The sequence below is a fragment of the Lissotriton vulgaris genome, chromosome 9 (genome assembly GCF_964263255.1).
Source record: "Lissotriton vulgaris chromosome 9, aLisVul1.2, whole genome shotgun sequence".
Classification (NCBI taxonomy): domain Eukaryota; kingdom Metazoa; phylum Chordata; class Amphibia; order Caudata; family Salamandridae; genus Lissotriton; species Lissotriton vulgaris.
Window position 1 is genome coordinate 327,335,516 of NC_141697.1, and position 17,562 is coordinate 327,353,077.

General features: G+C 44.5%; 1 protein-coding gene across 1 annotated transcript in view; it reads left to right on the top strand.

Annotated features, from left to right (window-relative positions):
• The window catches only part of LOC147690066 (cholesterol 24-hydroxylase-like), a 223,272-nt gene that overhangs the window by 168,467 nt on the left and 37,243 nt on the right, over positions 1-17,562 (top strand). Inside the window, exon 10 of the mRNA XM_086937628.1 lies at positions 2,382-2,454. Coding sequence (XP_086793754.1) covers positions 2,382-2,454 — 73 coding nt within the window. The remainder of the gene's footprint in view (positions 1-2,381; positions 2,455-17,562) is intronic.

Here is a 17,562-nt window from a genome sequence, read left to right on the forward strand (position 1 = left end):
AGGAGAGGCTAAGAATCTATTTGATAAGTCATCGGCACCAGGTCATAGGAAAAGATACACAGGAGTATAGAGGAAGTGGTGTAGTTGGTGCTTGCAGAGGAATTTGGATCCTGTGGAGGCTCCTGCAGTAGAAGTGGCAAACTAACTTGCTGAGTTGTTCAAATCAGGCTGGTCTTTGTAGAACAGTTAACTGTTACAGATCTAGTGTTTCGGCAGGACATTTCTTGGTAAATGACTTTGCTGATGGTAGTGATCCTTTAGTTTGCTGAGTGATGATGGGGATAAGACTTAGGCAACCACTTAGGGCTAGGTATGATTCTGTGTAGAATGTTTTTTCTAAAACAGATTTTATTAATCCTTTTCCAATAACGTCATAGCAATTCAGCAGTTCCCATCATATATTCTCTGTGGAATGTTAATCTTTTTTGTCTCCTGGCCTGATAATTCCTATCTTTCTAGTAGACAAATATTGCAGAAGTTAGCAACTCTACTCTGTCTAATCTCTTTTAGAAGAGTCTCTGATATTAAGGCATTAGAAGTTTTCAATACGTTTGAATCCCCGGATGGGGTCTACTTTAGATTTGGAAAAGGACTAAAACCATGTCTGAAAACATATTGTATCCCTTTTTCAATGATTGCAAGAAATTGTGTGTTGTGAGTTGCATGAGGGTTTATGAGCAAAGAATGCTGGAATTTATACCAGATGGTGAGGATCAGGTGTTAATTTCCTATGTAAAACCCTATGGGGCAGTTTAAACAGCAACTATTTCACTGTAGATAAGAGCAGTAATATTTGAGACAGGAATTGATTTATCCAAGTTCAGGGCACACTCTTCTAGGGGTGGTGTCCAGTAAAGTGTTTTGGGCAGGTGGTACACTTGTAGACATTCTGAAAACGGCATACTGGTTAAGTGCTAGCACATTTCCGAGCTTTTATCTTAAACCAGTGGAGAATGTGAGTAGTATGGTGTCGGGGAGCTATAAACATGCATAATGGTAGCCTCGGTATTTTATTGAAATGGTGATTCTCCAGTTTGAATACAGAGAGAATCGTGATTTGTTTAAAGACAACAGAGACCAACATTATTCCACCCACCACTCCCATTTGGTTTAATTTTACATGTATAATTAAGGTTGCGAACAATGATTTATTGTGATTGTATTATTAACTTCATTTTCTTTTCTGAGGTAAATATTTATTGACTTCTGAAAGAGGTGTTTTGTGGTATTACTTGGTTTCTTTTCTCTGTCAGATAGTTCTTTGCAGGAAGAATTATTTCCAGTCAAGCCAAGGAGCATCTTTGGTTTTCATTGCAACCTAAAAGAAGACTATACTTAGTGACATGGAGTTATATACTGTCTTGAATGTTCTAAAACTGAAATGTTTTGTTTATTATGTATTTTACGTTCTTTAAAGGGCTGTATGTCGGGCAGCAGTATAAGGTTATTGCATAATGTTAGCCTCTGTTGTCTTTAATGAAATCCAGATTCTCTGTGTATGCAAACACCATTTCTGAGGCACTGAGGGGAGTGGCGCTCAAGCTCCAGGATTTGGAGGCTTCAGCCACCAATCCACGATTCTAGCAACTCCAGTTTCTCTCACCAGGAGCAGGAGCTTGGTTTGGTAGGTAGATGAATGGCATGTGTTGTAACCTGGGAGATTGATGTCAACAGTGATGAAAGTAATACAGAGTCAAAGTGTCTTTGCCTACAGGACTAGCCAGTTTGGAAGATTAACATTCCCGAACTGAAACATGGAGACTTGTTCTGTGCTTGTCTACTGGCTGTCCCCTCCTGGTCCATTATCAAGGCAACCAAGTGCTGGGGAGACCATCCTAGTTGGGGTGCCTTCCGTGAGGGAACTCTAGAAAGGAGGGAGCACTTCATATTCACTTTCACCTGCATTCCTCATAATAACTTTTTTACATAAACAAATATTTGCAATGAATATTCTCAGTTTGCTATGAATGTGTGCCTCTTGAGTAGCTTAGATTACAAGATGATGCCAATAAAACACCATTTTGCATGAAAGAAGGTCACTATGCCAGTCTTAAACTGGTGGGCACTTTGCCTTGCATGTACAGCAAAAGAAGCACTCTTTGGCAGAGCAAGGACATGCATTATTTATTTTATCTTCCTGCTACATGGCACATTTTCTAAGAGAAATAATGCAATAGTCGTTCCCCTAGTGACTAAGTAAAAAGCAATGACATTATCATTGATGTTTGGGCTTTTAAAAAAAGATAGATCGCCTAAATTGTGCTACAAGCTAATCTTTAACTTTTTTTTGTTATCAAAGAACACTGTTTTTACTATGTGGGAAATTTTTCCATCTGAAAAAATCCCACTAATGAATGGATTGAATGTTTTAAATCACACAGGTCAGGAGACCACAGCCAACCAACTGGCCTTCACAATCATGGAACTGGCGAGGCTTCCACAAATAAGGGCTCGGTAAGTCTTTATCATGTCAGAGAAGAATATTTGAAAGTGTATTTGCAAAGGAGGCGGCACCATCTGCTGAAAAAGCGGACTCTCGCTCTTAAAATGTAACTGTAATTATTTATTTTAATAACCAGTTTTTATTCGTTTTCAGCATCACCTACCAACAATCAATCAGCACCACCACATTAGGCATCAGATATGCAGACATAGTACATGCATCATCAAACGTCAACATCCCGTGCCTCTTAAATTGTGTTTTTCTGGTGGGCACACCAGCCCACCCCTCACTTCCATACTTCCAATGACGGGGTGCTCTGGCAGTTTCCAGGTATGAGCAATATCCCTTTAGCCACTAGTGTGGCTAATCCCAAAAAAGCCCTTTTGAGTCTTCAATAAATCAGGATTTTGTGAAGCGCGCTACTCACCCGTGAGGGTCTCATGGCGCTGGGGGGGAAAGGCCGTGCGGCTCCAAATCAGCCAAAGAGCCAGGTCTTGAGGCTTTTCCTGAAGGTGTGCAGAGTGCGGGAAAATCTCATGTTGCGCAGGAGTTTGTTCCTGGTCTTTGCCGTTATGTAGGAGTAGGCTGGGTTTTGGCGTGGGCGAAGTCAGCTGACTGGAGTTTTCTCTTGGGTGCATGCACGGAGACTCTTTCATTGAGATAATAAGCTCTGGTGTTGTGAAGGGATTTGTAGGCGTTAGTGAGTAGCTTGAAGGTAACTCTCTTCCAGTGGAGGTCTTGTAGGTGCTGGGTGATGTGTTTATGTCGTGGGATGCCAAGGACGAGCCTGGCAGCGGTGTTCTGGATGGTATGGAGTTTCTGGAGCAGTGATTTGTTGATTCCGGTGTAGAGGGCGTTTCTGTAGTCCAGTCTGCTGGTTATGAGTTTGTGGGTGATGGTCTTTCTGGATTCGGGGGGATCCACTTGAAGGTCTTGCGAAGGATGCGGAGGATGTTGAAGCATAAGGAGGAGGTCGGCGTTGATCTGTCGGGTCATGGTGAGGGAGGAGACGAGTATGATGCCAAGGTTCTGGGCATGGTCTGTGAGATTAGGGGGACTGCCGAGAGCGGAGGGCCACCAGGTGTTGTCCCATGCTGAGGGGTGGGTCAGAGGACAAGGACTTCTGTTTTCTCTGAGTTGAGCTTGAGACAGGCCATCCAGGATGCGGCGTCTCTCATTACTTCCTGGAAGCTGAATTTGGTGGTGTTGGTTTGATCATGAGTGACAGGATGAGCTGGGTGCCGTCAGCATCAGATACTATGCTGAGTCCATGCTGTCTGTGGATGGCAGCGAGGGGGCTATGTAGATGTTGAAGAGAAGCACGTACACAAAGAGGGAAAAGCTTTGAAGTGAGTCTCAGCATAGTATTTTGGACTGGAAGGGTTACCTTTGCAGTACAAAACCTATGCTAGACTCTATGGAGACACCCTTGCACCATGGTACAAAGGTGTCTCCATGGAGCATCGCAGCTGATTTCAGCACCAGCGCCAGTGAGAGGGGAGGAGAGTGCCTTATATAACCCCTTCGATGCTGGTGACAAAGCCAGCTCGTCATGGGCGTTACCTGCGCTGCGCGCATGATGAGCTGGCTTTGTCACGTAACCCGCGATTTTCAAATTTCAGCGCACAGCGGGAAAACCCGCTAGCGCGCATGCGGTTAAGTAAATAGGGCCCTCTCATCCACTTTCCTTTTCACATAGCGCAGAGCACATTTGCGGCTGCTGCAATGTGCTACGTGAAAAGTTAGTAAATCTCTCCCAAAGACTGTAAACATAACACATACTTATGGTATGGAAAGTTCTGTAAGCCATCTTAAGCATTTTCGGAACCCTGAGCAAGATAAAGATTTGGCCCCCCTGTTCAGAGCAAATTTGAGCTAATTCAAGCCCAAGTGTTGCAAAAAATATAGAATTATATTTCTACGTTTCAGAAAGGGGCAGGCAAAAAAAGTGACAGGTCAAGCTGCTTGGATGTGGTTGTATGTCACAATATGATATACAATAAGAAAGTCTTGCATAAATATTATATTTTACAAAAATGCCATTCTACTGGGGATGGGAGATATTGGAGAGAGCGAGCAGTGTAGCACCGGAAGCGATGTAGAGGGAAAGGAAAGTTAGAGAGAGAGTTGTGGTAGAGAGATAGGTGAGGTAAGAGAAGACATAAGATAAAGAGAAAGGTGAAAAGAAACAGAGTGATACAGAGTGGTGAAACATAAAGAGATATGAAGAGAGAGTGGTGGAGATAAGTGCAAAGTAAGACAGAGAGCAAGACTAGAATGTAGAGAGAGAGGGTGAGAGGGATGGGTGCACTGAGGGGTAAGCCAGAGAATGATAAAATAGAAAGAGAGGTGAGGTAGAGGTAGAGATACACTGATAGGTGAGACAGTGAAAAAGGTATAGCTATGCACGGCAGAAAGAGAGTGGTAAGCCAGAGAGGGTTCAAATGAGAAGAGTTTATAAAGGCAGGTCAGGTAAAGAGAGTAGTGAGGCTGAAGGAAAGATAAAAAAGGGTTGTATGGTAGAAAGAAAATTATATTTAGAGTGAAAAGAGATGAAGTCAAAAAACAGAGGTGAGCGGGTGAGGCAGGGAGGAGAGGAGAGGTTAAACACAGAGAGGGATTTAAGAGGTAGAGTTGTAGAGATTGACACAGACAGCGGTAGAGAGAGGTGAGGTGGTGAGAGAGACATCATGAGTGATGTATTGAGAGTGGTGAGGTAGAATTGGGCGAGAAAGAGAGAGCTGTGAAAGAGGGGAAAAGAACATGGAGATAGGTAGGGAAAGAGAGGTAAAGAGAGAAGGGTGAATTAGAAGATGCGATGTGAAGCAAGGCGAAAGACCTAGAACAGAAAGGCTATTTTTGATTGTAATTACAACCCACTGCCTCAGATTGCGAGAGTTAAGGTTGGGCATACACAGTAAGCTGCTGCTAAGGTAGATTACAAGAGGGCTTTTGACTGCTGTGGTATTCCATGCTTATGTCATGTCTGTGGTTCTTAGAACCTGTGAGGTCATGTTAGAATGCGTGTGGAAGATAGCGGTTTCTGAAGGGAGTGGTTCGTTATCCATGCTGTTCCCTGCTGTGGATGTTAAGCTGTTCTTAATCCTGAATAAAGCCTTCTTGAAACTAATCTGCTCGTGGACCTACTTACTACACATTTCTTGGCGACTTTCGGGAGTTCCTGATTTCAAGGGTTACAAGGATTTGAAGAACAACGTTCACTTTTTCTTCGATTTGAACTTTTACTTCAACTGGAGTTGAATTCAAGCTTAATGATTGTTTCCATCAAGATCATCGGATCGGTAACATTCATCGGATCGGTAACACTTGTTTTATTATTTCTTACTTTATTTTGAATTATCTTCATTGCCGTTGGTGAGCGCGCTGTTCAGCCAGACTCCTGTGTTCTCTCCTCGCGCGCCTCTGACCGATGTGTCTCCAACCTTCGCGGGACATCGCAAGGCATTGTGGGAGATCGCAAGGCATTGTGGGAATCACCCCTCACCTCGTCTGACGCGGTGGCCTCATTTGCGTGCCTCCATCTTGTATTTTTATTCACTCGCATTTTTCTCAGCGTCTGGAGCCTATTATCCTCATTATCTCACCGGTACAAAACCTGTCATTCGTCACAAGGTATTTCTTTTCCATCATTTCAACAAAAGACTTGAAATACTTGATAGACTTTACCTTCCTCTTGCAAAATGTCAAATATTGCATCTCCTCCTCATTTTTTGCAGTCTGCTGGTGATCCTAACATTGAATGGGATTTGTGGTTTCCAATGTTTATGGCTTATGTTGATGTTCTTGAAAAGGATGGTTGTTCTGCCAAACGTAAATTAGCCCTTTTAAGACATTGTTTAGGGGGCGCTGGTATCAAAGAATTTGACAATCTTCCTCCTATTGACGACGCTGGAGATATTGATATTTTTGAGAAGGCTACCAGACAGTTGAAAATTTGCTTTGGTAGAAAAATCAACACAGTTATGGAGAGGTTCAAGTTTTATTCTCGTGTACAGAAACAAGATGAATCCATTGAGGATCATGTTTCTGCTCTACAATCCTTAGCTTGTTATTGCGCTTTTGAAACAATTTCTTATGAACAAGTCTTCAGAGACCAGATCATGATGCGTACTAAGAGCAAAAAAATCCAAGAGAGACTTTGGTTAGGTACTGAATCTTCTCTTAGTGCAGTAATTAATATTGCCAAGGGAATTGAGCAGTCCGAATTATTTGTATCTGAGATCCGAGGTACTGCATCTGCATCTAAACCTCAGATTATTGAACCTGAGGTTTCTTTAGTTAAAAACCAAATGTCTTCTAATTCAAAAGGTGTTTTCAAAAAAGACAATGATAAGAAGTTCGTAGATAATAAGAACTTTTCTGATAACACATTTTTTCCCAAAAGAAACATTGCATGTTATCGGTGTGGAAGTCCTACCCATCTTGGCAATTACAGAGGATGTCCTGCTTGGGATAGAGTATGCGTAAAATGCAAGAGAAAAGGACATTTTGGTAACGTTTGTCGTTCTCTCCAAAAAACTAACTACATTTCTCAAGAAGAAGAGGAGGTTCTCAATAGTTTTAATTGTATACTTTCTGTAGATGAGGTTGAACATAAACAGTTTCCCTCTTGTCCCATTTTAATTGACAACCTTTCAATTGAATTAATGATAGATTCCTGTTCATGGTATACTATCATTGGTTTGAAGTTGTTCAATGATTTGTGGAAAGACAGGGAATTGCTAATACCTGATATTCATCCTGGAGGTTACACTGGAAAAAAGATAAACCTCGAGGGCTTCTTTTGGGCTACTATCCAAGTCAGGGATAGAGTCACCAGGGGAAAGGTGTATGTGGCTACTAAAGGAGTAGCTATCCTGGGGTGGCCACATCAACGTGATTTGGGAATTAAACTTGATCCCAATTCCAAACCTCCTGTCTGTTTCATGGATTTGAATGTACATTCTTTGTCTGAAATTGATTCTTGTAAGATTCCTGAGAATTCTGTTTTTGTAAACAACCTCAAGTTTAATTTTCCTGATGTGTTTAAAGATACTCTTGGAAAATATTCTAATTTTAAACACAAGATAATCCTGAATGATGATGCTGTCTCTGTTAGACATAAGGTTAGGAATGTTCCTTTAGCCTATAGGGGCAAACTTAGAGAAATTTTGGATGACCTTATTTAAAAAAAAATGATTGAACCTGTTGAATCTTCTTCGTGGGTATCTCCCATTGTTTTGTCACTTAAGAGTTCTGGGGATCTCCGCTTATGTGCTGATCTTCGCAGTTTAAATCAAGAAATCTGGGTTGACAAACATCCCCTACCCAATATTCACGAATTAATTTCTTCTCTATCTGGTGCTACTGTATTTTCCACAATTGATTTGGCCAGCGCATACCACCAGGTGGAATTGCCCGAAGATTCTAAAAAATTGACTGCATTCGTTACCCCGGAAGGTATGTTTCAATATTTGAGAATGCCTTTCGGGCTGGCTAGTGCCGCCTCTGTTTTCCAACGTTTGATGATGGAGTTGTTAAAGAATTGTAATGGTGCAATAGCGTTTCAAGATGATATCTTAATCTTTGGCAAAGATTTTCATGAGCATGATTGTAATCTTCATTCTGTTTTAAGCAATGTGCAAGAGAAAGGTCTCACTTTGAAGTTTTCAAAATGTAAATTTAGACAATCTAAAGTTGAGTATTTGGGTCATGAGATTTCTAGTGATGGTATCAAACCCAAAATCAACCATGTCAAAAGTATTACCTCAGCTCCTGTTCCTACTTCCAAAGAGCAGTTGTTATCCTTTCTTGGTCTCACTGAATTTTATGGAAAATTTGTACAGAATTATTCAACAATTGTTCATCCTTTGCGATCTTTACTTAAGAAACAGGCAAAATTTGTTTGGAGTAACGACCAACAAGTTTCTTTTGACACTCTCAAATGTAAAATTGTTGAGGCTCCTTTCCTAAAACCATTTTCTGTTGCTAAAGAGTGTATTGTGTGTGTGGACGCTAGCAATGTTGGCCTTGGTGCAGTTTTGATGCAAAAAGATAAATTTGGAGAATATGTTGTCTCTTATGCTTCTAGGACTCTGCGTGGTGCTGAGTTTAATTACTCTACGATAGAGAAGGAGCTACTTGCTTGTACTTGGGCGGTCCAGCATTTCCGCCAATTTCTTTGGGGTACTAAATTTTCTTTGAGGACAGATCATAAACCCCTTGTCAGTATGTTATCAGCGGGAGGGGGTAGGATTCTTACTGCTCGCTTAGCAAGACTTGCTGCAAAGTTGCAAGAGTATCGTTGTGAAGTTGTTTATGTTCCAGGACGTCTAAATGTTCATGCAGATTTCATGTCACGATTTCCTGTTTGTGATAGCTCTAATGTTGTGCACCCCGAGGAATGTGATGTTGCTTTTACTCTTTGTGACGTTAACATTATTTCTGGTAATGGTCATTCCAACTTGATTTCTGAAGCTTTATGGGCACAAGCTATGCAACTAGATGATGTCTTGTTGAAGATGAGAGCCTTTTTAAGGGATGGTTGGCCTGAAGAGAGGAAATTGTGTGGCGATTTGGCCTCTTTCTTTAACCGCATCGCTGCGGCAGTAATTTTCGCGCTACGCGGCTTTTTTCAAAAAGCCGCGTTAGATGACGAGCTCAGCTCGTCATCCGCACACGCCCCGCGTGGCTGATGACGAGCTGAGCTCGTCATCAGCATCGAAGGTGTTAAAGTTAGGGATGAATTGATGGAAAATCTTGGCATGGTTTTTAGATCTGATAAAATTGTTCCTCCCAGGGATATCAGAGAGTCTATTTGCAATCTTGCTCACGAAGGGCATATGGGGATGTCCACAACGAAGAGAAGGATTAAGGAATTTTACTGGTGGCCTAGTATGGATGCTATGATTGAAAGATGGGTCAGGAACTGTACTCCCTGTTCTTTGAGCGATAAAACTGTTAAGCCCATTTCTGCTGGTGGCATTACCCCCATTGAGTTTGCCCAGAGCCCTTGGCGTAAGTTAGGTATTGACATTATTGGTCCTTTTAATTATCAGTCTGGCAAAGATATGTTTGCTGTTGTTTTGGTCGACTACTTTTTTAAGTGGCCTGAATTGAAAATTGTTCAGAAGGTCAATTCTGATGTCATTATCGAATTTTTGAATGAAGTTTTCTGCAGAGAAGGTTTGTCTGAAGAAATTATCTCTGATAATGGTCCTCAGTTTGTCAGTGTTGTTTTTACATCTTTTCTTTCCAGCTGTGGTATTACTCACAAGAGAGTTTCCAATTATTTTCCTCAAGCAAACGGTCAAGTTGAACGTTTTAACAGAGTCATTAAGGAGTCTTGTCAGTTAGCTTTACGCAGTGGTTTGAAATGGAGAGAAGCTTTGCAAGCTACCCTTTTCACTTACCGTATGTCCCCTAATTCTGTGACTGGGTTATCTCCTTTTGAGATGTTGCGTTATAGGAAACCTGGCTCCAAGCTCATGCCCTGGTGGTTGAAGGCCAAGGATAGTGATTATTTAGATTTGGATCTTAAAGGTGTTAGGGATCGTGTTAGCAAATACCAAGCGAAAATTTCACAGAATTTTTCCCAGAAAACCAACTCTCCTAAGTTGAGTGTTGGTGATTTTGTGCGTGTGAAATTTGGTGGTCTTGTTGCAAAGGTGTTTCTAGATGGTCTAGTCCTGTTGTTGTGACTGAGGTTTTTAGCAAAGCCGTGAGAGTTGAGGGTGGTAAGGTTTGGAATTTTTGACGTATTTCCTTATGCAAATCAAATTGTTCTCAGTCTACACTTCAACATTCCAATCTGGAGTTTCCTGAGCACCCACATGTTGTGAATGATGATTCTTGCTTTTCTGGTACTCATGTAGTTTTTGATAATCTTTCTCCTCAGAGTGAAGGTTCCTGTCATGACATTGCAACCAATGTTAGCGCTTCTGATAATACTGTTCATGAAAATGTTTCCAATGATAGTTCTTCTAGTTTTCCCCTTCATGACAGTGCTTCTACTGATGATTCCACTAATTGTTTTCAGGATTCAGGTGTTTCACATAGGAGTTCTCGTGTGAAACCTACTCCTCTGAAATTCAGGGATTTTGTTCGTTTTTAGTGTTTTTTTTTTGTTTTTCTTTCTCTCCTTTTATTGTGGGTTCTTGTTTTTTTTGTTTTTTTTTTGTTTAAGGGGGGAGGTGTGTGGTATTCCATGCTTATGTCATGTCTGTGGTTCTTAGATCCTGTGAGGTCATGGTAGAATGCGTGTGGAAGATAGCGGTTTCTGAAGGGAGTGGTTCGTTATCCATGCTGTTCCCTGCTGTGGATGTTAAGCTGTTCTTAATCCTGAATAAAGCCTACTTGAAACTAATCTGCTCGTGGACCTACTTACTACAACTGCCCTATCGCTTTACCGGGCAGGCATTTGAAAGATGGGAGCCCTGGGCAGTTGCCCTCCTTGTCCAGACCTTAGAACGGTTCTGAGAGTTCACTTTGACATTAATCAGGGGTGATTAAATGCAGACTACTTAATTTCGGGGTATGATGTATTTTCACGAGCATTTGGGTTGCTTCTAGGATGTTTCTTTATGACAGGAGAACCTGTGTTCCTCTTTTGCTATTAGCTGCACCGTTTCCCTGTTCTTCACATTTCTATAACCTTTTTGGGAATCTTTCTCTTTGACTATCCCACCCAATGTGCCTCGTCCAGTGCTTAATTTGTAAAAATGTTTGTGCCAGGGCCCTTCTCAGGAGGCCACTACAGCCTGCACCACCCATTGCCCCTACCAGGGATGCCGATGACAGTACCAACACAATTGCATATCATCTCACTCTGAAAAGTGATACAATTCAGGCTATTTTTATGTATTTTGACATATTAAACACACTTGTTGAGCTCATCTCAAACTTAGAAAGAATGCGCCACTGTGTGGTAAACTGTCACTAAAGCCAGAGCTGACAATTAAGTGTCAGTGGCGAGTATCGGAAACCGCTGACTTAAATTAACTACTGGCTTCATCTAATGAGCACTTTATTAGCAACCAAAACTCAGCGGAATTTCTATCTCTGGTAACCCTAACAATAACTACAAGGTAGCTACCGCCCCTCTGTAGTAAAAATAAATATATATATAAATATATATATAAATATATAAATATATATATATATATATATATATATATATATATATATATGTGTAGATAGATTGATATGGATAGATAGATAGATATATTCACTGAAAAAAACAAAGGTTAAAGTAACGTTATAGTTACGTGAATATGTCAGTGACAACATTAAAGTTCTGAACTAAAAAAAACAGAAATTCAGCAGAGCTTGAGCATATATTAAATCCCTCATGACAAGCTCTATGGCATTATTTATGACATCACTGATAACATATCAAATTACATCATTAATGACATCACGGTCATTAGACGAACATCCACAACATTTTGCAGACCTAGCCCTCTTTTTACATTGGCGGAGTATGTCGTTTCTCAGAGATTCGTCAAGGGGGTGCAAAGGAAAATGGGAGGCCCCAAAACACGTTTGGGCACCAATGCATTTCCCATAGACTTTGCACTCATGCGTAGAGTGAAACCAGCTGGACGGATTTGAATGAAATTTGGCAAGATTAAACGTTATGGTGCGCATGTGATCCTTTTGGGTACTACAGGCAACTGGGGTAAGCATTTTTTAATTTATAAGGCATTTTAACTTAGTGATATATGTAGTCGCTGTTCTTTCGTGACATTTTGCAGTACATAGTGATGACAAGTCATTATGTGCATTTACAAAAGTTAATGGTAGCCAGGTTGTTTTTAGGTATACTTTAGCTGTTTATGCCTTCAGTTGTGGGTAAGTATTAAGTTTGATATTTTCCCTTATCTATTACCACATTTTATTAATTCATTACCCCTACCACATTTAAGGCGCTGATTACAAGCCCCTTCCTTATTGCGATTTCTCCTGAGGTGGAAGCCGGGAGTAGGCCTGATTGTTTTTTAAAAATTTGAGTGTTATTACTTGCTGCTTTTAACTACTTACCCCTTCACTGTTCAGGGCGCCTCCAGCCTTCTAATTCCTTCGCGCAGCGGAGACTTAAGCTGACGCGGTGAGCTCGCCATTGCCGCCATTCCCGACGCCCACATAGGCCACGCCCCTTTTTCAAGAGGCGACGCCCACTACCGCATTTAAGGCGCTGATTACAAGCCCCTTCCTTATTGCGATTTCTCCTGAGGCGGAAGCCGGGAGTAGGCCTGATTGTTTTTAAAAATTTGAATGTTATTACTTGCTACTTTTAACTACTTACCCCTTCACTGTTAAGGGCGCCTCCAGCCTTCTAATGCCTTCGCGCAGCGGAGCCTAACGCTGACGCGGTGAGCTCGCCATTGCCGCCATTCCCGACGCCCACATAGGCCACGCCCCCTTTCAAGAGGCCACGCCCCCTACCGCACATTTCTTTCCTCTATAAATCATGTGCATATTCCGGTCGCGCAGCGGACGAGCGCAGCGGGCGCGACGTTTGCGCGCCGAAGGCGCGCCTAAGGCAAGCCCGTCTGCGCCCGTCCGCGACCGACCGGGACTCGGGGCACCACACTCTGTGCAATCTCATGTATATACCCCTGAACAACTGCGTTCCTTCAGAGCAAACTGGCAGTTGAATCCCGCTACGCTGTCCTACGCCCAAAAACTCGGCATCGCCTCTCCCATGCCCATCGCATCAGTCCCCCCTCCCCCTTCCACTTCTGCTATTCTTCTCAATACGAGATCAGCCGTCAAGCACCAGTCCGAAATATTTGATCTTTTGGATTCTAACGCTCCGGACCTCTTGTTTCTCACTGAAACCTGGTCCAGACCTGACTCTCTGCCAAATATCTTGGCCTCCCTCCCGGCCCACTATTCCATGCTCCGCGCCGACCGACCCGAGAGTAAAATAGGAGGCGGTGTAGCCATGATCACTCACAAGGATCTTCACTTTCAGACTCTGGTTTCGCCCACCTTACCAGCAGCCGACTGCTTGGTAGTGCGATCCACTTCTTTCAAGACCCCACTCACGTGCGTACTAACCTATCGACCACCTCAGCCATCCCCCAATTTTCTCCCTGCCTTTGAGAACCTATTGGCTACCTTGGTAATTAATAATGCTTTCGTCCTTGTTTTGGGCGATTTTAACTATTGGCCCACTGATCCTGCTGAGGACCTCGCCTTTAAAGACTTCACCCAACTGCTCCTCAGTCTCAATTTTACTCAACACGTCCAAGGCCCCACCCACATCCGGGGTCACACCCTAGATCAGATCTGGTCACTTAACATCCCAATGTCCATTCCTACCATCTCGCCCTGCTCCTGGTCGGATCATTCCCTGCTTACCTTCTCCTTGGACCTGAGCCATACAATATCCCCCCTCTTCCCAAAAACATCTGGGCTAGGAACTGGCACAAAGTCGATATTCCTTCTCTCTGCAACTCGCTAGCTGCCACCTGCCCAGACCTTCTGGGCTCGGACCCTTGCTCCCAGGCCGCCACACTAGATCAGTGGCTTACTAACACTTGCGATCCGGTGGCCCCTCTGAAGCGTACCACCATCAATCGCACTCACATTGCCAACAAACAAGGCAGGCCGAACGAGCTTGGAGAAGAGCATATTGTCCCGTCCACAGACAGCATTTTACCACTGTGCTCAAAGAATATAAAACTGCCATTCTAACAGCCAAGACCGAGTACTTTTCGGGGCGCATCTTAGCAGCCGAATGTCAATCTCTTGAGATTTTCTCCACCGTTCACGAACTGGCATCCTCAGACAGAACCTCACCCAAGATCCGCCCCTCCCAGGCTTTATGTGACTCGCTCAACGAGTTCTTTATTTACAAGATCGCCCTCATCAAAGCCAACATTCCCCCTCCCCCCCCACTTTTTCTCCCCCCCAACCCCCTGACAATAACCGGTCTTTTACCACTATCCCCCCACTCACGAGAGAATCTATGCTTTTGCTACTTAGGCGTGTTAAGTCGGGCTCTCCAGCCGATATTGGCCCAGTACGTATTCTTTGTCAGCTCTTCTCTGCATGCCCCTCCCCTGCCATTGCCCTTCTGAACAATTGTTTTACCTCCGGCATTGTTCCGGCCCCCTTCAAGACTGCGACTATTCTCCCCATATTAAAAAAACCAGGAGCCGACCCTTCTCTCCCTGCTAACTACCGCCCCATTTCCCTCCTCCCTTATCTGGGAAAAGTAGCAGAGTCCCACGTCACCCAGGCACTTAGCTCCTTTATAGAGAGCAGCAACTATCGCGCACCCTGCCAGGCGGGCTTCCGCCCCCGTCACTCCACTGAGAAGGTGGTCATCTCAGTCATGGACCAGCTCAGGGAGGGACTCGACACCAACATCCCCCAGGCCCTGGTCCTCCTCAATCTGTCCGCCGCCTTCGACACGGTGGACCACTCCATCCTCCTATCCCGTGTCAGGGCGGCGGGCATAGGGGACCAGGCTCTTACCTGGATTGGATCCTTTCTGGAGGGGCGCACTCAGGCGGTCCACCTTGCCGAATTTTCGGCCCCACCTAGTAGGGTGAAATGCGGGGTTCCCCAGGGCTCTTCTCTTTCCCCTCTTTTATTTAATCTTTATATTTTTCCTCTCCTTTTTGCACTTCAACAAATGGAGGTCACAGTTTACAATTATGCTGACGACCTCCAACTCATTTTCAATTTTTCCGACCCCTCTCTAGGAGCCTCCCGCTTCCAGTCTGTCCTGCTGTTTATCCGGGCTTGGATGAATGCAAACCATCTCAAACTCAACCCGGATAAAACAGAGCTGATTCTGACTGGAGGTGGCGGCAATCCCTTGTCACCTTCCTTTTGGCCCTCTTCCTTTGGTCCCCCTCCCACTCCTTCCCATTCTGTAAAGACCCTTGGAATCATGCTCAACCACCATCTGACACTTCACACCCATATTAGCACTATTGTTTCTTCTTGTTTTTTCACCTTACGTATCATCAGGAAAGTGTCCTGGTTTTTCTCTCCCTCAGCACTCAAGCTGATTGTGATGGCCATGGTCTTATCCAAGATCGACTACGGGAACATCATTTTCAATGGCCTCCCCGCCTATGCACTTCAACGTCTTCAGACGGTGCAGAACCAGGCAGCTCGCCTGGTGTATGGCCTACCGAAATATCACCACTCCTCCCCCCTCCTCATTACCCTTCATTGGCTACCAATCAAACAAAGAGCCCTTTTCAAACTTGGCTGCCTTACCTTCCATGCCCGGGCAGGCACTGACCCTGCGTTCATCAATTCCGCCATCATCAACTACTGCCCTGCTAGAGACCTACGTTCCGCGGCCAAATCTTTGTTAGTCATTCCCCGGTTCAAGAAAAAACGTTCCGGAGGTCAGAAATTTTCAGTACTCGCACCTACCTTTTGGAACTCCCTTCCCCTTCCCCTCAGATCCTCCCTGTTAGAAACGGGACCCTGGCCGGCCAAGACTCGCGTCGAGGTCAGTCAGGGATCACCATTTCTAAGGTCAGGGCAAGGGAGTCACACACCAAGGTAACCCCCGCTCACCCTCTAGGTAAAGTGGCGCGAGCAGTCTAGGCTAAACTTGGAGGCGGTATGAGTTAAGTATTTGCGCACGCACCCCAGCAACAATACCCAAGGCCCACCACAAAGGAAAACTCCACACAAGGATATATATATAAAAAATAGCCTTTGTATTTATAGTAAACAAAACACATTAGATAACACACAAACTTTACAATGTGCCAGGGGCACGGGCAAAATTTACAAGGGGAATTATGTACAGGACAGGGCCACATGGACCACTGTCAGGGGTAGGCACTTGTCAGAAAGTAATACTGGTAGGTACACACTTAGGACATAAACATTAGAATGATTAGCACCAAAATTGTAAATGCAACACACATCCAGTAATCACTGGAACAGAGTAAAGACCTCCTACGCAACCCTAAAATACTGTAGGAAATCACGCAGGTAACTAGGACCTTCTCATCAGGACCTAAGGAAGGAATACCAACACCTAAGCAATTCACTCTTAGCAAAGGGAAGGAAACCTAAACATAAAATGGGACGTCAACAATCCACTAGGCAGGTCACTCTTAGCAAAGTGGATAAACATAAAATGGGATATCAACAATCCTCTATGCAGGTCACATTTAGCAAAAGGGATAAACATGAAGAGGGACGTCAACAATTGCACATGAGGTAATAAACACAGAGGTGCAGATTAGAACATTTTGCGCAAGAATCACATACACAGAAATTACAATGCGCGGGGTGCACATAGCACAACACTCACAATGTCCCTCAGGCCAACTGGTCTCGAAAGGGGCGGAATGCCCCGAGTCTCAGTGTTAGGGAAGCTGCGCAGGCAGCACAGCACACAAACCTAAACGTAGCAGTTGCCCACAAAGTGCTGGGCAACTGATGCAGGAAAAGTTAGGGCAACGTTGGAGCCAGGAGGGCTCAAGAACAAGGTGGGGAGACACAGTGTGGGAGCCTCGGGGCTACAACCAACTAGCTGCCTGTGTCCCCCTAGAGCCTCTCAGGGCTCGCAAAGCAAAGGTGCAAATTAGAGCTCAGCGCTCTAAATCATGGAAAATGCCCCAGAGCCTCTCTCAGGGCTCTCACTACGATGTGGGCAATGAGCCTCGCTGGGCTCGTGGAAGGAAATGCCCTGAGCCACTCGGGACTCTAAAGAACAGAATGGCCCCTCAGAGCCTCGTGGCTCTCACAGCACAAATGGGGGGGGGCGTTGGAGTCCCTCACGGGGGACTCTGCATCCAAGAAAAATGCCCCCTGAAGCCCTCGGGCTTCATACAGCAGTGCGCGCAAGATCGCGCTACGGGGGAGGGGCGGACACCGACAATGTGTCCCGACGCCCCTCTCCTCTGCAGGCACTCACCGGGTCTGGCGCCTGGAGGCGTCTCCTCGGCGGCCGGCGCGGGGCTCTCCTTCACTCGGGGAGCCTCGAGGACGGAGCCGGCTGCTCCTCTCGCGCTCCCTCCTGGACCTGTCTCTCCTGCACGCCGCCTGACTTCCGCCGGGGCCGCCAATGGCAGCGCAGCCCTAGGGGTCAGGAGGCGGGACTTCCGGGTCGCGGAAGGCAGCGG